The following is a 21,073-nucleotide window of genomic DNA, read 5'->3' on the forward strand; positions in this document are numbered from 1 at the left end:
ATCCTCAGGGCTTTACGGAGTGTAGAATAAACAAGATAGGCAGGGGTTCCCAAATTGTCCTGAGGCGGGACCTTTTTCCTTAATGTTGTCTTCTTTTGTGGGAAAAACTATGACAGAAAATTTTAAATGAAGGGAAGAAGTGTTGCCTTAGAACACAAGATTTAGAACGTCACCTAATAATGCAGCCTCTTCAAATGATTCAACAACTATTCTAGAGTCAGATCCAGGAAAGATCTTAAATATGAATTATATTGATTGGCCTGATTTCTGCCCGTATGCTGCTATTATAGCTGGTCTTGTAGGCATCTCCTGCTTCAGAGTATATCTTGCTGAAGGATAATATTATAGGCCAATTGGGAATCTTTTGACAGGTAGATGTAGGAACAGAAAGCATGGGACCCATGTAATTTCTGAAATTCTGTCATAAAGTCAGAGAATCACAAGGTTGGAAAAGACCTACAAGATCATCTAGTCTAACCATCCTCCCATCACCATTACTACCACTAAGCTACTAAACCATATCTTGCAGCTCCTCATCCAGGTGCCTCTTGAACACTGCCAGGAACGGCGACTCCACCACCTCCCTGGGAAAGGCCATTCCAGTGCCTGACCACTCTCTGAGATAAAAAGTTTTTCCTTATATCTAATCTAAATCTCCTCTGGTACAAATTGTGGCCATTTCCTTGGGTCCTGTATGTTGCCTGGGAGAAGAGGCCAAACCCCTCCTCATCACAGCCTCCCTTCAGGAAGTTGTAGAGTGCAGTGAGGTCTCCCCTGAGCCTCCTCTTCTCCAGACTGAACAATCCCAGCTCCCTCAGCTGCTCCTCATAAGACTTGTGCTCCAGACCCCTCACCAGCTTTGTTGCCCTTCTCTGGACACGTTTCAGGGCCTCCATGTCTTTCTTGTCGTGAGGGGCCCAAAACTGAACGCAGTACTTGAGGTACGGCCTCACCAGTGCTGAGTACAGGGGGATGATTACCTCTCTGTTCCTGCTGGCCACATTATTTCTAATGCAGGCCAGGATGGTATTGGCCCTTTCACAGTCATCCGGCCACTCTGCCCTAAGCCTACAGCATTGCATGGGGTTATTGTAGCCAAAACACAGGACCCAGCACTTGGCCAGTGGGTCCATCCCATTCAGCTCAGCCCAGTGATCCAGCTTATCTAGATCCCTCAGAAGGGCCTCCCTACCCTCAGGCAGGTCTTCACCACCTCTCAACTTGGTGTCATCTGCAAAGTTACTGAGGGTACACTCAATCCCCAAATCCAGCTCATCACTAAAGATATTAAACAAGATGGGCCCCAGTACTGACCCCTGGGGGACACCACTTGTAACAGGTCACCAGCTGGACTTAAATCCATTAACCACTACCTGCTGGGCATGGCCCTCTAGGCGGTTCCTTACCCAAAGAAGGTTATTATGCCTGTCCATAGGCACTGAGGGAATCAAGAAGGAAGTACTTTACCCTGTATTTGTGATGCTAATAAAAATAGAGGTATATTTCTGAAATGTGGTTGTAAACTGCAAGTACAGACATGCTCACGTGGCCACTGGATGTCACCATTCCTTCATACAAATAAGGTCAATTCCAACATTTTTTGCATTTAAAAAATTTTCCAGAACGTCATGGCTACTAAGTGGTTAGAGTAGGAAGCCTGAAATTTCTTACTTTGTCTATGAAAGCAGCTCCAAAGGCTTTGTATCTTTAAAGTACTATGGCAGCATTTAAGATAAGAGGAGAAAGGTGTGTCCCTTACTCAGAGAAATGAGTTGGGATTTGAAAAAAATAAGGGAGGGGAGGAAGAAAACACCTGGGAACTCCACAATTGCCTCCACATTGTTGCTAACCTGGCTGATGGAGGCTGAAATGAGCATGTTCATTGCTCCTTCCAGACACTGACCAGTAAGTTCAGTCTCCATGAAAGAAAGAGTAAATAGTTTCAGTACTTTATATTGTATTATGTTACACCCAGGTGTTCTCCGTAGAATCAAGAGAAGACTGCCAATTCATGAGAACTTCTGATGTTGTCCCAGATATTGATGTATTCTTCAGAATATTCCCTATGATGCTCTCTCTTCTTGCCTTCAGCCTGTCCTTTGGCATTCAAGAAACCACTGGCTTCTGTCATTTTGTTGGTGGTGAATGAGGGACATACTTGCACTGGAACTGACAGATGTCAATTGCAGTTTTTTATGCACACTTTCCAAATACAATAATGGGCAATGTGCGGAAAAAAAATACAATCTCATAGGAAGCATTTAGAGTTAGTTTAAGTTTGTTGAGAAGGGAGATTCACACAGGAGAAATATTCTTTCCCTGCCAGGAACAATCCAGAAGAGCAAACCTTTTAATTCAGTAGCTAATGGTTTATATTAAATGTAGTGAGCGTCAGCTGGATGGTGCTTTATGCAGTTTTACTTTTGTAGACTGAAGGACAGAAGAGTTTTAAAAGTGGAGTTTGTGACTTCCAAAAGCCCTTTACGTGTTTGTAAAACAGCGTTTTTACTTTCACCAGGTCTTCAACCATGCAGTGTTTAACGTTCTTGTGCTGAAGTGGTTGTATTGCAGCCTGTTTGATTTCTGATTTCTGACACAAAAGATTCAACAACATTTTGGCTTCTGCATCCTACTCATGCTGCTCACTGTGGCACAGTTTGTATTGGTATTTATTTATGTGAAGTGTTTTCAACCAAAGTGAGATGGTGCTTCAGTTATTGGTTCTTGAGAAATGCAGACTGGTTCAGTGACAAGGCCATGGTTATTTTGCTCTGAATCTTCTAAGTGTTCAGAAGCAGCATGTGTCAGCTGAGAATTTGTCTGCCAAGTGACAAAAAACAACTTCTAACATTTGACACGATTGACGGTAAACGAGTTGCAGTGCTGAAGTCAAAATCCTAATGGAACGTATTGATCCCGTGTTTCAGGATCCAGCTCCTCCACACACCCTCTTTTTAAAGAGTATATATAGAACATTACAACCTGAGCAAAAAGCATGGGAAAACATGGCTGCACCCGAACGTTTGACCTGTTGAGGAAGGCTGGTAATCTCTTCAATCCCAACATCTGTAGAAAAAAGTGTTATTTAACGACATCTTACATTTGTATTCTGCATATGATTTCTATGATGTAGCCTCCTCCAAACCATTCTGGGCTCTGTAGATGTGTGAGATAGGCTCCTGGTGGGTCGGTTACTTTGGCTGATTCTCAGCCCAGCAATTTTGGAACAGTAGTGTGGAAACAAGTCACGTGCAGAATATGTGGTGAGGTCTGAAAAAGGCTTCTGTAATGGAAAGATAAGCCTCGATCCATTCTCTTGAACCTCAAGCAGTTGTCCTCATTTGGTGAGCTCTTTGAGCTAACCCTGTTTCCTGTTGTACTGTATCTGGGTCACTGGAAAAATATGTGTTTAGGAGGAATGTATGAGGTAGGCACACCAGATTACATCATCCTCTGAGCTTGTCAGGCCATGACTGCTTTCTAGCTCACACTGAATTTTGTTCAGGGAAATCCAGATAATTTGGTTGTTATTTTCGTCCAGATCATGCTCACAGAGAAGGGTGCTGGTTCTTGAAACCTGTTCTCTTAAGTGTTTATCAGATTTGTACTAGGTAACATCAGGAGGAGGTAGGTCAGAACACTCAAATCATCTTTAATTCATGAACATTGCTATTTAGGGCACTTCTGAAGTGTCAGTTGCTTGTGGTAGGAGTGAAGTATGTTGCTTCTTACATAGCCAACGCTGTAAGGCTTGCCTTTATAGTTGCAAATTAAAGTTCTGGGTGCATCAGATATAGAGATCTAGAAAACGTGTTTGTTGGCTGGGGTAAAGATACTCCTGCTCCATCACAAGTAGATTTTAACATGTAACATACAGTTACACAGGAATAGCAGCATGCAAACTCCATATAGTTTCTTTAAGTACTGTGGGTAACATCAAAACTCTTAGGGATTTGACTGGGTGGGTGGAAAATCTCCATCTGCCATTGAAGTGCTTTAATCTTTTTGTGCCTGTGTCACATCATGCCACTGAAGTAGTCCTGTTTCCAACAGATTGCAAAGTAAAAATCAAAATGGAGGAGAGAAAAGTAAAACAGATGGTATGAACTAAACAGAGTTCTTTAATTCTTATAGCTCAGTTCTGTGAAGGTTTTAGTGATAACGTATTATTTGTACATACTTCCTTTTGCTTCTATTGTGAGAAGATGATGAAATCACTGTAATTCCATTGTTACTCATTTTTTTTTCTGTCAAATCTCTCATGTAAATCTTCGATATGTGGAACATGAACCCTCCTGAAAGAAAGTAATCAACCTCAGTAGCAGAGAGTTTGGCACAGTGAGTTGCTACACATATGACTGCTGCTCTCCAAGAGGTTGAGCATTCTACACATTCATCAGGTTGTATCTACGCTGAATCAAGCATATCCTCACTTTCAGGAGACTGTTCTCTCTTTTGGTGTACAGCTTGCCCTACCAGGCATAAGTTAACTTGGATTTTTCAGGGAATATGTTGTATTATTAATAAGACCATGAAAGTTCTGTCCCAAGTAGGTGTTGTGTTGGATTTATGTTATCTGGAAGTGAAGGGGAAAAAAACTGTTGCTGCAGAAGGGAAAGTGCTGAAATACAAGTAGGACGAGTTTTTCATGTGATTGCACACCTGTGGAATTCTAGAGCCATTTGGTATTTCCTTCGGTGTTCGTCCCTCGTCATCCATGTTCTGGCTTGTTCCCCAGGTTCCATGATGCTGTGACCCAGTTCTCAGGACAGGGGTGGGAGGCCCCACGGCAGGCAGGGTTTCTGGTGCTGCTTTTCCTCCTCTGTGTTGCACAGTTCCAGTAAGAGCAGATACAAGCCAGTGGGCCATCAGCATTCACATAGCATTCATATAGACCATAGACTTTGCACATCAGGTGTTAGAGGTTGCAGTGTTACCACATAACATTTACATCTCCAGCAAGATCCCAGCTACTTGCTCAGGCAGGACACGGTGAGAATACACACCGCACTGTGCTCTAAGTGATCAATTAAGTAACAGTAGTGCTATTAAATTGAAGCTAAATGAGGTTGGTTTTGAAATTGAGTGATGTTAGGATCAATAGGCAGTGGACCTACTGACAAGCTGAATACATAGGAACTCTGTAGAGTCATCATCTATGTAGTGTCTCTCCATTTCACCTTTTCCTATAGAAAAACCCAGTTCTTAGTGCAGCAAGCACAGAAGTATACCTCTGCTTAATTCAACTAGCTTTCAGACATAGTTTTTTAGGTTGATATAATTAATGTGGGGGGGGAGAGGGGGGGATATAATTAAATGTATTTGTAGCCCTGATGCTTCGCACAGAAGACTGCATTAAAATATCAGAAGTCTTTTAAGACCTGTTTTACCACTGAAATAATCCCATCCCCAATTAGACACTACGTGATTACAGTACTATGTCATTTAATTCCCCTTTGTTCCTTTTCCCTTTGCTAACATACTCTAACAAAGTGCCTTATAGTAGAGCACTACTTTTGTTGTTTCGCTGTATTACATTCACTCAAACCTCTAACTCAATTTCAGATGTTACAAAGACTCAAGAATCTTTTTTATTTTGTTCTGTTTTACCAGGAATTAGTTTGTAGGCTTAAGTTGGACAAAACTTAATGCTTATTTAAAAAAAAATGGCTACGAATAGTAACACTAGCTTGCTGTCTATGAATGGATAGTAGTAATCAGTTATAATTACTAATCTCTTAATTGTTAGGAATTCACTAAGATTAAAGCAACGTTTCTAAAATATGTGGCGTTCTTAAACTTTTTTAATGTATATTTGTATGGTATGAGTTTGGGAATTCTAAGTTTGCCCTTGTGTTTCCCCAGGGAAGGGGACTCGTAATTCAAGGTGGTGTCCCATGATGAAAATATCGGGTGGGCATCATTGTCCTTGTTTATAATTAAAGTATACCTTATGGTAGAGATCGTATAGATTAATGTGACCTTAAACATAAGTTTGACTTAAATATTAGAGTGCAGTGCTAAGCCTAAAGGGAAAATAATTTGCTGGCGTACTTACTAAAGATGTTTCTCATCCTGTCAGCTTTTCTGAATGCTTTTACTGTTCTTCATGCTTCGAAATAATTATTGATTTATTTTTTTTCTTCTGTTCTCTTTCAGAAAGATGAAGTGTACCTCAACTTGGTGCTGGACTATGTTCCTGAAACAGTATACAGAGTTGCCAGACATTATAGTCGGGCCAAACAGACACTCCCTATGATTTATGTCAAGGTAGGTAACTAATAACTGTGGTTAGATGAAGAGGTATATTATAGGAACGAACTCTCCGAATACCTATTTGCTCACATAATTAGCTTTTTTAAGTTTTTAGAAGTATGTGTGTCTTGAGGCAAGGAGCAAAAAAGATCAGAAGGTGTATTTGTTAGAGTGAAGGAAGAGTAAAGGTGAGAGGCTTAAGTTTCAGCAGTTGATTTCCCACTTTACAGAAATCTCAGAATGGTTAGGGGGAGGACTGGGAAGGGTGGGGTGTTTTGTTTTCATACAGCTTAGAGTCTGACACCAGCTAGATTCCCAGCTTCAACTTTCAGAGATGATGATGACACACTAATACAAAAGTCAAGAATTCAAAGAAAATGTCAGAAAGAATGGTATTCCCTTATATCATCATCTTCCTTTGCCTGATAACTAAGAGCTCATGTGCCTCTGATGAAGGAATGAAAGGTGTACTTTTGTCCCCTTCCCTATACGTGGAGCTCATTGGCTTTACCACTTGTGTTGAAGAGCAGGACAAGATGTTTTTACACACATTTTAGCCTCAAAACCTCACTTCCGCTGTCTGTATCTTTTTTTGTCCTTTGCACAGTCGTTAAAGATGAATAAAACTTCATTTTTTGTCCAGTATGGGACCCATCTGGGTCTCGTAATTCTATTTCATGTATTGTGATGACCACAATTTGTATGCTAATGAATGGTCATGGAATCATAGTGTGTCTTGATTGGAAGAGATCATTGAGTCCAGTGTTGTTAACTAGAATTTAACTTGTTAACATGGCACACAGATAACATAACATTGAAATTAGCAATAAAAGTTGCTAATTTGTATTGGTATCTTCAGTAAATTAAATCTGTAAATTAAATGTCTTGGCAATAGTCAGGACTTTCCCTGTTTTTAAGAAAGCACAGAATCTTATCATTCGGCAGTTAGAATTTCTACTGCGAAGAAACTCCTGTGCTTGGCCTGTTGGTGGAACAATATGTCCTCAGGTTTTAAGCGCCACAAAACTTGCTAGCTTAGCTTTTGATAAATTATTCATTTATTTTTGTTCTGATTTCATTAGTATGTTCATTATGACGACTTTGAAAAAATTTTAAGTATCCTTTGAGAGAGAGTTGTGCTTCACCTGTTTCATCTTCCTGGATATTTGGGAATTCCCTTTCCATGTAGCCAGGAAGTCTGTTCTTACCTTGTTTTTCTAACAAGGCAAGCCTGTTTCAGTCTTATGTTTTAAAAGAGATCATGTGACTTCGATGGCATTAAAGCTTTTGCAAATGGAAGATACCTTGGCAATTGCAAATGTCAGATCGTACCCATTTGTTCACTTCTGATTGATACGTAGGAAGGCAGAGAGCTCCTCTTTCCTGGATAACAAAGAAGCTGCTTATGAAACGGCAAGAATCTTTTCTAAGAATCTTTTTGTTAATTTTTGTTAGCAGCCTCTAACATTCTATAATACATTTGTGGAAATTCTGGGTTTGTCGCATTGAGATGGTGGGCATACTTCATGAACACTGCATGCATTGACTTGACTTGTCAACTTAGAGCAATCTTCCAAATTATTTTGCAATACACTTGGCACAATAAGTACTTGACATGTCTAGAACAGACAATGCAGAAAATGTTTATTTGTTTACTTTTCTTTGTGCAGATTTCTGGTTTTGAAAAAACAAATGTGGAAACTGCAAACATAGAGCCAGTAGTGAGGCAATTCTTCTCCTGCTAGTATCTTCCCTGCCAAACAAACAAAAGAAAGGCAAAGGGGGAGTGTAAATACAAAGATAGTGATGAAAGTGAAGCAAATGTGACTTGATACCAATGTCTAGCGATTGCACCTGGTTTTACAGGCTACTAAAGCTGATATGTGGAGAATGAGCTCCATGAAAATGGGAAAGTGCAACTCCAGTGCAATTTCCAGCCTATAGGCTTATTTCACATTGTTGGAATGATTTCAGAAACCCTGGGGGACACAAGAAAACTATGAAATAACCTGTCTGCCTGTTGTCAACTTTAAGCCTGGGTTTTCCCCATGTTAATGACTGTATATGCTATACAGCCCTAATTACATCCAGCAGCTCCTTATTCCTTGCAGCCAAATATGTGGACAGCCCTGCCCTACCCTGTCATTTTGCCATGGCAAGTTCTCGGCTTGCTGTGTTTTTCATTGCTTAAAAGTTGGCCAGCCTTGGAAGGGGGAACAGAGCAAACTCTCTGTTAGCAGGATTGTTTGCCTTGCCTTGTATAAAATTGTCTTCAGCTGATGTCTGGTTTTGCCTGGAGGTTCAAAATTAGAAAGAGTCTGCCCCTTCACCAGGAAAAGCTGGGAGATTCCTTGAAGTGTCAGGCTGAAACACTACCATGTTCCTTGGACAGCATTTCATACCCTGTTAATAACTTCCTTGACTAAAGGTTTTTTTTCACGTTTTTAATAACCCGAAATACCTCATTTCTGTGAAGAGGCTGATCTATAAAGTAAATCCAACTTTTGTTTTCTATATGTTTTCTGTGACTGCCGTCATTGTTTGCTCTGTGGTTATTTATAAATGTTGGAAAGCTGGCACAATTACTTCTTTGGAATTGTGCTCATTTTCAAAAGGACAATCTGAACCTCACGTAGTTATGTGGCAAAGAGGGAGGACATGATGTGCCAATTCCTGGGCTTTCCCTGTTTCCACAGGACTGACATAAATTCAGCAGGGCCTTTTTTGTTTGGATGGGTTTTTTTGAGTGGTTCTGTTTTTTATTCTATTAGAGTTATGTGTTACTGTTTTGGCTGGGAAAGCATACCTTACCCAGTATTTCTGTGTTCTAGTTGTACATGTATCAGCTGTTCCGGAGTTTAGCCTATATCCATTCCTTTGGGATCTGCCACCGGGATATAAAACCACAAAACCTCTTGCTGGACCCTGATACAGCTGTCCTTAAACTCTGCGACTTTGGAAGGTAAGCTTGTCTGTGGCCTGAAGCCTGGAGAGTGAGACCCATTTATTTCAAAACAAATCTAGTGAAATTGTGCAGAACTCTCAGTGTTCCTCAGAAGTTTGTTGTTTGTAGTTCTAATAGAGAAACCACTGTTGGAGTGTTTTCTTTTTAAAATGAGCTAGTATGGAAAAAAAGGAGCTGGTGAAGGGTGTCAAATAGGAGGCAAATAAAATTCAAGCGTGTTATTTGTGCAGATACTCAAAAAAATAAATAGGCCATTGCATAGGGAAAATACTGTGCTGTGAAGAAATAACACCGAACAGTTGGGTAAAATGTATGGAAGAAAGGATAGGCAGAGTGGCATAGTAACCTGAAAAGGCTAATGCTACCTTATTTGCATTGGTCTGCCAATTCATCTAATATTTCAAATAATGTGGAGGATCAAGTTAAGCAACTGCAATTCTAATTGCAGATAGTGGACATTCATATCCTAGTTTCCAGTGGCATATTTTTTCCAGTTCTGTTCATGTGATTCACTTGAACAAGTGAGTCCAGCCCTCATCTGGAAAGTAAAATGGATACTGAAGTTCTAGATACCCATGCTGAGAAAGGAAACCAATTTCTTCCTGGTGAAGTTCAGTCTTTAGACTGTGCTGTAACTCTGCAGACTGAAATAGCCAGGTCATACATGTGAGAGGTCACTGAAATCACTGTTGCTAAATTTGCTTGCCTGTAGTGAGTGGGAATGTCAGATGGTGATTACTCAAGCAGTGCATCGTCATGCCTCGTGGCTTGGGAATCTCCTTCCTAGCTCTGCATCACAAGCAAAATAGGAGTCACACTTAAACTTGAAGTAACAGTGCATAAACAGGTGGTACCTCTATTTGTTAGAAATTTGAATTGTTAATTGTAGTTTCTGTATCAGAAAGCTGTAGGCAAAACTGAGACTTTTAAAACCATCTAATTGGGTGGTGGGAGCTCTTCCTTCTCTCGAAGGCTCAGTGTTGGATTTGGCTGGGGTTTGTTGCCACTCAGTGGAATATATCGTACTTCTGGAAGAGCAGGTTGATTTCCACATCCTTTCTACCAAACGCATAGTTTGCATGGCAGGTAAAAAGGTAAAAACAGCAGACTTGTTTTTACCTTTGTCTTCATGCCCACTTAGCCTCATAACGCACTCCCTTAAACAGGAAAAAGCCAGAATATTTTGATGAAAGTTTAAGAAAATAAGAGTAATAACAGAAGGTACTCTGTTCTGGTGAGTACCCAGGGCTTTTGAACCTTTAAAGGTGGCTACATCTGACTGAGCTGTATTCTGTCGTCTTCAACTTCGTGCACAAGCTTTTGAACACATCAAACTTACACAGACAACTGCCAGCCAAAATCCTTACTCTATTTATCCTCTAAATTGTAGTCAGATTTTCCTTTGCTGTGTCCACTGTAAGTTAGCTGCTTGATGGGCTCATTTCACAGTAAATCAAGTCTGTGCCTTGTGTCAGCTTAGAACACAGTACTTCAGCATTGAGGACTCAGGGGTGGTAAAGAGTGCTAAAGCTTAATACTGGTCTGCATTAAAATACTGTGAAGCTTTTTGTCTCTAAAATATTATTGATTTGTTTCCATTTCAGTGCAAAACAGCTGGTTCGTGGAGAACCTAACGTTTCATACATCTGCTCTCGGTACTACAGGGCACCAGAGTTGATCTTTGGAGCCACCGATTATACCTCCAGTATAGGTATGTGTATGTGTCTGTTGAAGTCTGTGCCAGCTGCATGGGTTTTTATTCTGTAGTTAAGTGTGAAGGCTTGCAAGAGGCAGAGTTTTGTTTTAAATGGGCAGATATCACTTCTTAGCAAAGTATACATTTTTAAGGGGGTGTTGCGACTTCTGTACTTCTTGAGATTTCAATGTCAATTATATAATAAAAGGATGCTTGTTTGTCTTTAGTTTGGGATCAGATCTGATTCAAATAAAACATCTTCCAGCTCAGTTTTGCTGTTTAATTTAAAAAGCAGGTACAAGAGAGAGATCAAACTAAAAAGTACTTTGATGACTTAACTATAAAGAAGGGCTCTAAAAATATTATCTTGTTTCTGATGTGCTATGATTTAGACCCAAATAATTTTGTAACTTGTTTACTTGGCTTTTAGAGAAGTGTTTTTAGTGGGAGAGAAAATGCGGGATGATGTTTGGCTTTAAACTCTCTTGGCAGGTTTAACGTACATGGCAGTATTTCAGATTCTGCTCATTTTGTTAACATTTATACCCCTTAGTCACTAGTTGTCAACGTGAAGAGTTTTCTTTTAATACTGGGCACACAGCTGCATCATGGAAATGTTAAGGAAGCAGGAGGTTTATGCAGAGGACAGGAAATAGCCAGGTGTTCATACAGCAGTCACAGAAAGTTGCTCAAAGTGAACAGCAATGAGTTACCTTGTGATTAACTTCATCAGTTTTTTAGTCAAGGTACTCCCTGATTAAGATTTTTATCTTGCTTAGGGTCTTGAGTAGTACAGGCTAGGTTTAATAGGTTCAAAAGGATACGGAAGTTGTGAACAAGTCTTGGAAAAATAAGCTTATAACTTATTATTAGTTACTCTCCAGAATCATATTATAGCAACACTCACGTTGATACAGAATAAATGGGCAGGACCAGAAGTCCAGGAAAAGTAATGGTGTAGTAAAGATAAACACGTGTCTCCCCTGGTACGAAAAGATGCAAAACCAGAAGTCTGGAGAGAGTAATGGCACAGTAAAGATAAAGTGACAGACCTTCTCTAATGGTTAGCCAAGCCAAAAGTAGCAGCCTCAGCCCTCCTTTTGCTCTTGGGTACACCAGCTTCCACGCGTCACTATTCAGTATGCTGATTCAGCCTCACTTTGTCTAGAGACTTCATTTTGGCTAGGTTAGCTTTCTGCAGTGTTAATGAGTTGAATCAACATTACTGTGCAGTCTGATAAGCACCAGGGCACAGGTAACAGCAAAGTGCCAGGGACTTGTGAGTGAGAGAAGGCAGCTGATCCCAGCTGACATCTTTTTGCCAGCTGAGAGCTAATAGATTGACTCAGCTGTGTTATCAGAGTGCACTGAGACAACTTGTTTCAGGGGATAACTGCATAAAACAAATATTTTAGATCACCAGAAGAGACTGCATTATAGATAAGTCTATGAAATGTTGCTGGCTCCAACTGTATAATGACTTTAATTTTGCCTTTTATTGCAGCAGCTTTTATTTTGTTACCTGCCAGTCTCTAAAATAATTCTAATAAAAAATAAAGTGAGGAGTCTGTCTGCTGTTTGTCCAGCAAATCCTTCTTTCCCTTTCCTCCCTTAGCTTCCTTCAACATAATCTTTGCATTTGGGAGCTGAGAAGTAACAGAATGCTCTTAGAAACTACTTTTGCAGTTCCCAGCACTCTGCATCCTGGAAGTCACAACAGAAATGTGAACTGGCTTGTAATTTCTGGGATCTTATTTTATCAAAACGCATGAGTTAGAGAGAGACGTCTTTTGGATTGTAATGTAAAATAACTGAAATTGGGGGGTAGCGTTTGCACCTTCATACTGGGTTGGTGACGTAGATACATGTATGATAACATCAGTGGCATCAAAATTTAATGCAGTATGTGTCATCTTGCAGACCTGGAACTACTATTAAAATAACAAACTGGGAAATAACCTGTTTAGGCTTCTGAATAGTTGCTGTTGCCAGTTAGTTACTAAACCAGGCCTGTAGCAGCATTCTTATTGCACACTTTTAAGGGATTTTTCAATGACACGAAACAAGCATTCATGTCAGTTAAAACCTGCAGAACTTGGGGCTTCATTCACTTTTGACTGTGAACTTTATGGGTGTGTCTGGGAGGCTAAGGATGGCACACAGTTCTGTTCCTGCAGCTAACTAGTCAGAGCATCTGTTTTAATGCAAACAGAGCCCTTCCGCTGACCCTGGATAGAGTCTTAGCCAGAACTTCCTCCTTGCAGGTCCGTGTGTGTGCTGGTGTCCCAGGGTATGCTGCCTGCATGGTGCTGGCTGCTCTCAAGTTCTTGTTGCCTGGCTGCTGCTGCCAGCTGAAAACGTGGGATTGCTGCCCACATTCCCCTCAATGTCCTGAGACGAACATAGGCAAGCTCTGGAGTAGGGCTGGATGCAGATATTTGTTACTACATGATCCTGCTTTATAAAAAGAAGCACTGAAGTCAAGCTTTACCTGCAGAATGTGTGTGTGTGTTTTTACTAGGTCAGGAGATGGGGAACAAGAGTGCTTGTCAGAAAATGTGGTGCTTCTGGTTAATGAGGGTGTGCTGGTCTCCAGCACGTTCTCTCTGTCATGGCTCTGGCAGGGGTTGAGAGCATTCCAGAAGCAACATTTATAGCTGCTGGCAGGGAAAGATCAATCTGTACAGCCATATCACTGGCTTCTGCTGAGCTGTCCAAAAATAAGTGTCACAAAGTTATTCATTCACTTTCCTAGCAAGTGCTAGAACTGAGGACACGAGAAGTTCATCTCCTTCGGAGCAGAATTTCCCTCGGAGGCACGTGCAGCAAGGCTGTCTCCAAATTTCTTGGGGAAGAACCATCATGTGGTGCATCCCAAACCTGCTACAGAGCAGTGAAAAGGATTTGCCTGTGTCTAAGGTGGTGACTCCCATTGCTGAAAATAAGCATGGATGTTAAAGTACTGACCACTTCTGTCACCTGTGATTGCTGTTCCATCTCTTCATTGCAGAGAAACAAATGGCTGAGTTGATGACTTCCTAACCATTTCAGGTTTTAGCCTTACTCTACCTCACGTAGGCTGTGGATCTGTGCTGAGCAGATGTGCAAGACTTGCATTTGACATAGCAACACATGCCCATTATGCCAGATTTTGTTCTCATTCTGACGTTCTAAAAAGCATTCCAAAAAAACTAGCAGTGAAAAGCATTTTATGCTCTGGCATTTGGCAACTGGAAGCTGCTGATTCTACAACCTCCTAGGGCTACTGTTCCGACTCTGTTTTTTCCCCGCTGGTTTGTGCAGATGATTGGCTTCCAGAGACACAGTTTTGAGATGGAGGAAATTCATCAAGTCAGATCAGAGGATGCTAGGGCAGAGCTTACTATAGGAGGAAAAAGGTGTATGCAGGTGGGTTGTGCCCTAGAGGGTTTCAGTTGGAGGAAAGTTCTTAGTTTCCACTGCATTGATGAGAGCAGGCAAATATTTTTATTTCCTCATGCCCTCTAAATAATGAGTTAGGGAAGGTGATGTATAGCACAGTGAACACTGCTGTGATGGTGAGAGCCAGAGTCAAAATTTCTCAGTTTCTTCTTGAATTTATGTTACTCAGCAGAGTTCTATAAACACCTAAGGAAAATTATTTTGTTGCCATCCCTACTTCAAGCTGCTAAAGTTGGCTGCAGATCTCTGGCTTTAAATGAGAATAGTTTGAAGATTTTTTCATTTCCTTGAAGTGGGAACGTTGCCCAGGTCCAAACTTGGAAGAGAGTGAAATGATGCTCCTGGAAAAAGAGTTGTGCATTTCAGTGCGTCTGTTGTGCATGCTGATTAATTTATAGGATTAGCAAATAAAATCAAGGAAAATGGAATAGGTTTGTAAGAAGGTGTTAAATCACTTGATCTTACAGACTTCCTTGCACAAGGAACAACGGATTTGTTTCCAGTGGATTTGCTGTGTCTGCTGGATTCCCCCATCGTGCAAACCATAAGCATTCCTCAGACTTCCCCGGCTGCTTCCTCATGACCTGCATCCTTTTTATTCTTTCCCTCTGCAGTGCCCTCACCTTCTTCCTGCATGCTGCTGTCAGCTGCTTGCGCATCGTCTGGCTTGTCTGCAGCTGCAGTGTGCTCCCGGGCCAAGCAAGTCCTGCAGGGCTGAACTTCTTCTGCAGCAGCAGTGCTGCTGCTTGCTGTCCTCTCTGTTTTCCCAAAACTGAAATGGCCTTGATACTTCAACCTTTAAGACTTGTCAGAAATTGGCTGGTGGAGTGGGAAGACATTTAGGGAGACTGGAGAAGGATAAGAGCACAAAACCAGTGTCATGGAGAAGCCAGACCAAAAGGTTAATTAAGACAATTTTATGAAGCCACACTCTAATTCAAAAAAATCATGCTGATGTAGTTTGCAAATCTTAAAAGGAACTGAGTTCTGAATGCAAAATTACGCAAAACAAAGCTGGCATTTAAATATGTTCTGTTTTTTCCTTTCAGTATATTGTTCTTTTTTAGTCCAAAATAAGTCTCAAAATAGTCAATAATGATTATAGCTTTGGGGTACCATTTGTTTTGTATGTTCAGTGGAAAAATCAAAATGTCTTACAGTGCCTTTAAATAGACATTCAGGTTTCAGTAGCGGACTTAATATATTTAATCTATTTCTTCACTACTTCTGAAGAAATCTGCTGTTTTTTTGGTCTGCTGTGTAAGTCCCTATGAATGCAGCTACCTATTTGGAAGGCTCTTGATGCGTACGGATGACATAAGTCATACATTCTTTTCATCGTTCACTCATATGTATCAGTCTGATGGCCATAGCTATCAGTTAGCAGTCATTCAGAAGCTGAGGCAATGTGTTGTTCTTTTCCTGTTGCCTTCATTTTCCAGAAGAGATCTTGGCACCTCGGTGGCTTTCTACTAAATATTGATAAAAATTCAAAAAGTGTCTGATTTTCCTTATTTTATCATCTTTATTAATGATTTAGATGAGAGAATTGAGTGCACTCTCAGTAAGATTGCAGATGACATCCAGCTGGGGGGAAATGTCAATCTGCCTGATGGTAGTAAGGCCCAAAAAAAGGAACCTGGCCAGACTGGATAGCTGGGCTGAGGCCAACAGGATGAAGTTCAAGAAGACCAAATCTCGGGTCCTGCACTTTGACAGCAGTGTTGTGCAACACTGCAGCCTTGGCGCAGAGTGACTGGAAAGATCTGTGGAAGAAAAGGATCTGAAGGGTACTGGTTGATGCTCAACTGAACATGAGCCAGCAGTGTGCCCAGGTGACTGAGAAGGCCAAGGACATCCTGGCTTGTATCAGAAATAGTGGGACCAGAAGGAGCAGGGAGGTGATCATCCTCCTGTACTCAGCTCTCGTGAGGCCACACCTCGAGTACTGTGTCCAGTTTTGGGCCCTTCACTGCAAGAAAGACATCGAGGTCCTGGAGCGTGTCCAGAGGAGGGCAACAAAGCTGGTGCGGGGTCTGGAGCACAGGCCTTATGAAGAGCGGCTGAAGGAGGTGGGATTGTTCAGTCTAGAGAAGAGGAGGCTCAGGGGAGACCTTATTGCTCTCTACAACTACCTGAAGGGAGGTTGTAGTGAGCTGGGGGTCAGCCTCTTCTCTTGTGGGACTAGTGATAGGACTAGAGGGAATGGCTTCAAGCTGCGCCAGGGGAGGTTCAGGCTGGACGTTAGGAAATACTACTCTGAAAGGGTGGTCAGGCACTGGAATGGGCTGCCCAGAGAGGTGGTGGAGTCACCGAGCCTAGTGGTGTTCAAAGAGCGTTTGGATGTTGTATTGAGGGACATGGTTTAGTGAGAACCATTGGTGATGGGCGAATGGTTGGACTGGGTGATCCTGTGGGTCTTTTCCAACCTTAGCGATTCTATGATTCTATGATAAGTTGCACCAGGGGAGGTTCAGATTGGATATTGGAAAAATTTCTTCTCAAAAAGAGAAGAAAGAGGCATTAGAACAGGTTGTCCGGGGAAGTGGTGGAGTCACTGTCCCTGGGGGTGTTTAAGCAAAGGCTAGATGTAGTACTTAGGGATGTGGTTTAGTGGGCAATGGTGGTGTAGGGTGGATGGTTGGACTAGGTGATCTTAGAGGTCTTTTCCAACCTTAATTCTATGATTCTGTTATTACTGCTTGTTGAAATTCAAGATTTAAATATGGGTTAGTTCCATTGCCATTTACATTTTAAGTTGTTACATTTTAGGATGAATGGTGTTGCAATGTCTGGACTATGGCATTATGAAAAAATGCATCCATTTGACTTAGGAATTATTTTGACAGCTGCAGTAATCAGCAGTGCTTTTTGCCTACTGTATGTTTGGATAAAACTGTATCTTTCTTGAGAGAAGGGGAAAATAGTTTTATTTTAACCCTCTCTCTTTAATATAGGATGGAAAGGGTTGTTCTAACTTCCATATGATTGCATTATCAACCTTGAATTCCTGAACGTGTTCTTAAGTTACTGTTGTAGCACTGAACTGCCTTACTTGTATATAAGATGTCCCTGTAATAGATGAAGATTGTCTTTACATAAAGGAATAGCTGCTTGTAGATAGATGTGGGTTTTGGTATATGAATGAAAATGAATCTACAGATGTTGTTGACCTGTGCCCTGCAGTGCTGTTGTCCAGTGAAGTTTGCAAATGGAAGTAGGAGGAAGATTAGATCTTGATGTGAATGAGAGACTGTCTCTTAGGTCCCATAATAATTTTATTCTGCAGAATACTAGTAATATTTGCAGTATTGGCTTATCTGTTAATGTATATATGCTTTTAATACATGGGATAAAAGAAAATGAGTCTATTCAACATTCAGAAGCAGCAAAACCATCAGCTGTTGTGATGATACCTATGCATAGTTCATGGTGAATGTGATTAAAGAACAGCATAAGGCTGGGAAGTTCTTAATTTTCACGTGGCAAATATTCGTTTCTTCTTCCTACGTGGTTAGGTTTTAATGTAAATATATTATGATGTTAACATTATTTTCCAGCTCCCGTTGTTTCATGGTTTGACTTCTAGAATACCTGCCCCCTATTGCTGTATTGCCACACATCTTTCTTTGCTAGATGTACATTTAGGAGAAGAATATATATATATTTTTTGTTATGTTATAATATGAAATGTGGCAAGTAATAAAGTGAAATAGCTTATTTTTTAATATAAATGAAACAATACAAACCTTTTACTTACACCTTTCCTGCCTTCTGCTTTTTTCCCCTTCTAGATGTGTGGTCAGCGGGCTGTGTATTGGCTGAACTGTTACTAGGACAACCAATCTTCCCAGGTGACAGTGGTGTGGATCAGTTGGTGGAAATAATCAAGGTATGGAATTTTAAGTGTTTTTTCAACTCCATGGCAATCAGAATGAAAATGATCATTGTTACAAGCCTGACAACTTACATACTGATAGTACTGTACAAAGTTTTGCCTGTAAACTGATTGAAAAAATTTCTCATGCATTTCTGAGAACTTGATAGTCTTTATTTGCCTATCTTGAAGTCAGGCATGATGGCTGTATCTTTTAATTACATAGCTCTTTTTCCTCTTAGAGATTTGTACTTTCAGTGTGGTTGGAAATGGTGCTTACATACTGAGCCAATATTTATTAATATATGATTCTCATTCTTTAAGAATCTAGCTCTTTTCTTTGTTGCATGCAGTTAGTACTTAGCTTTGAAAACAGTGTTGTTGAATGTCTTTGTGCCAGATTCTTCACATATGTAGCTTTCTTTTCTTCCTCCTTCCTACTAACTCTTTGAGATGAGAGGTGAAAATGGGTACTCCTTTTTGCAGACAGAAGAGCAGGACCTAATTAAATGTAGAGCAAAAATACTTTCCACCTGAAAAGTCTTGTTTTTGAAGTGAGAAAGACCTAATGTTTCTAAATGCATGACGTTTACATATTGCTTATGCTCAGACACATCTTGATTGATTTCATTTGATAAACTGAATATTCTTTGATTCTCAGATGAGAAGGATAGAACAGTAATTCATAGCCTACAGAGTTGGGGCCTGGTTTCACAGCATCTGTCCAGTTCAGCTTTGCTACCTTTGAAATTATTCTTTCCCTAGTTTAACTCCCTCCTTGTTCAACTTCTGCGTTGAATGAGACAAGGTTTCCAAAGAGTATATAATTCCCCTAGACACATCTGTACTGTGCTCTTATTAAGGTGGCAACATTACAAAGGAGAAGTTGTGTACACATGCCTTTTTTCATGCGTTACTGCTGTCTTTGTACCTGTCCTATCGCATTGTCTGACACCAGCCAGTACCAAGCTGTCATCCTTCTGTATGGGGAACATGAGCTGGCGAGGCTTTCTGTGACTGGCTCTGCAATCCCACTCGTGTGTGCCTTGACTGTTCTAGGCTCTCACCATGTCTCCTCCAGCCTTTGTTCATGTAAACTTAGCTTCTGCTACAATGGTTTTGTGTCTGTCCTGCTGGAAGTCCTCCAGTCATCTCCTTTCCACCAGAGGCCTCTTGTACCTCCTTCTCCTATGACTTCCTTGCTTTTTTAATATTGTCTTTCTGCCCAGTGTATCTCAAGCTCAGTAGGTTCACATAGGGTCAGCTTACATAGGAAACACCAGTGGAAAACTAGAACTGCTGACCCAACTAGAGCTGCTGATGCCATGAGTGAGAATTTTCTCCTTTTGAGAAGTGTCTTGGAGCGGTGCAGTTCTTTCCATTGCACCTCTTTTGTGAGATGTAAAACAGTCTGTAAACATGTCAGGTTGCTAGAGTTCCCGTGGAATTTGTGCAATAAACTGTGCTACTTGCCTTCAGATATTTGCAGAAAAAAAAAACCTGTTTTTATGAAAATTGAGAGTAGAGAGGCCTTATCAGCAAAACCATAGTGCTCTGCAATTGCTTCGACTTTCACAATATGAAAGTAAAATAATAAAGGAAATAGATGTCCCTTCATTACTGAGGTGCTTGCCAAGCAGAGATTGTCGTTTTGTTCAAAGTTTTTTAGAAGCTGCTTTCGTTACTTAGGCATTTTCAGTTCTGCAAACAACTATAAACTAATAATTTGGTAGCATATATGTGCTCTGATTGTGACAATTTGGCTTCATTTACGCTTGTCTGATAGTGTACTGAAGCAAAGGAATAATAAAGTTGTTGATGGCCTGCATGCCACCACCTACAGCTTTTTTAAATGCCACTACTGTGATTTATGATAATTCTCATTGAGTAGTTCACAGAACCATAAAATACCCAGAGTTGGAAAGGACCCTCAAAGATGATTGAATCCAATTTATAACTGAACATATAGTGCTGGCAAACTCATGTTATGTCTAATAACAGCCAAAGGATTGTTCTGTATGAAGGCTTGAAAATCAGTAAATTATAGCTTGGTGTGATGATTTTCACCTCAGCAGAGGCAGATTTCTGAGTAATTTCTTTGAATGTAAAAATAGTAATTCTGAATGATCATCCAAGCCTGTGTGTGTTTTGGGGTTTTTTTTGTCTCCGGTTATACAAGTAGCCCTCTGCATACAAAAATTAAGTAAAACAGCTTAAATGTAGGAATAGCTCCATTTTATAGTAAGCCTAGTCTCTTCATTTTAAAAGCTGCAGTACTGAGAATGTTTTAGCTGAAAGTCTGAAAGAACAAACACTGTAAGTCTTAGAGTAGTAGTTATTAAAATGTGTTCCCTAAATCCTTAGAATACAATGGAAAATGTGAACTTGAATTGGGTAGGTGCCATGAATAATTTTCTGCCCATATACTTGTTATGGAGACAACATAGATTTTCAAGGCAACAATGGAAGGGAAAATTAATGTAAACTGCAGAACTGTACTGTTTTTCAATACTTCTGCATATGACGTGTTGTGCATTTTGTATTAGCTATTTATATTCATAAAAGCATTGGCAAAAGGCTGACGTGAGAATATAGAGGGAATTGCAGTTGAGGATAGTGCAGCCACCAATGTGTGAGACACCAGGTTGTGAGACTCTGTTTAGAATAAGATTCATTTAATTTTTTTTATATATATAGTTGGAATCCACCTCTTCCACTTGGAGCCCTAAAGTGTTATTATTTAAAACTTTTATTGTAACATGGACTTATCTTAATGCCAGCTGGCTGTAAAAGAAGCAGAGCGTATGGGATCTACCAACTGCAGGGAGTCTCTCATGAG

The 21,073-nt window shown here is 40.5% G+C and overlaps 1 protein-coding gene and 1 long non-coding RNA gene across 5 annotated transcripts in view; one reads left to right on the top strand and one right to left on the bottom strand.

Moving 5' to 3' along the window:
* GSK3A (glycogen synthase kinase 3 alpha) overlaps positions 1-21,073 on the top strand; it is a 142,049-nt gene that overhangs the window by 84,113 nt on the left and 36,863 nt on the right. For all 4 annotated transcript variants that reach the window (XM_416557.8, XM_004938179.5, XM_046913697.1 and 1 more), the window contains 4 exons: positions 6,160-6,270; positions 9,087-9,217; positions 10,825-10,931; positions 18,152-18,249. In XM_416557.8, coding sequence (XP_416557.4) covers positions 6,160-6,270; positions 9,087-9,217; positions 10,825-10,931; positions 18,152-18,249 — 447 coding nt within the window. The remainder of the gene's footprint in view (positions 1-6,159; positions 6,271-9,086; positions 9,218-10,824; positions 10,932-18,151; positions 18,250-21,073) is intronic.
* On the bottom strand, positions 14,381-18,241 carry LOC121109314. Its single transcript, XR_005863065.1, has 3 exons — positions 18,107-18,241; positions 14,981-15,205; positions 14,381-14,698 (listed from the first exon to the last, which is right to left on the bottom strand). It is a non-coding gene; the product is annotated as an uncharacterized LOC121109314 (long non-coding RNA).

This window comes from Gallus gallus, chromosome 1 (genome assembly GCF_016699485.2).
Source record: "Gallus gallus isolate bGalGal1 chromosome 1, bGalGal1.mat.broiler.GRCg7b, whole genome shotgun sequence".
NCBI classification, from domain to species: domain Eukaryota; kingdom Metazoa; phylum Chordata; class Aves; order Galliformes; family Phasianidae; genus Gallus; species Gallus gallus.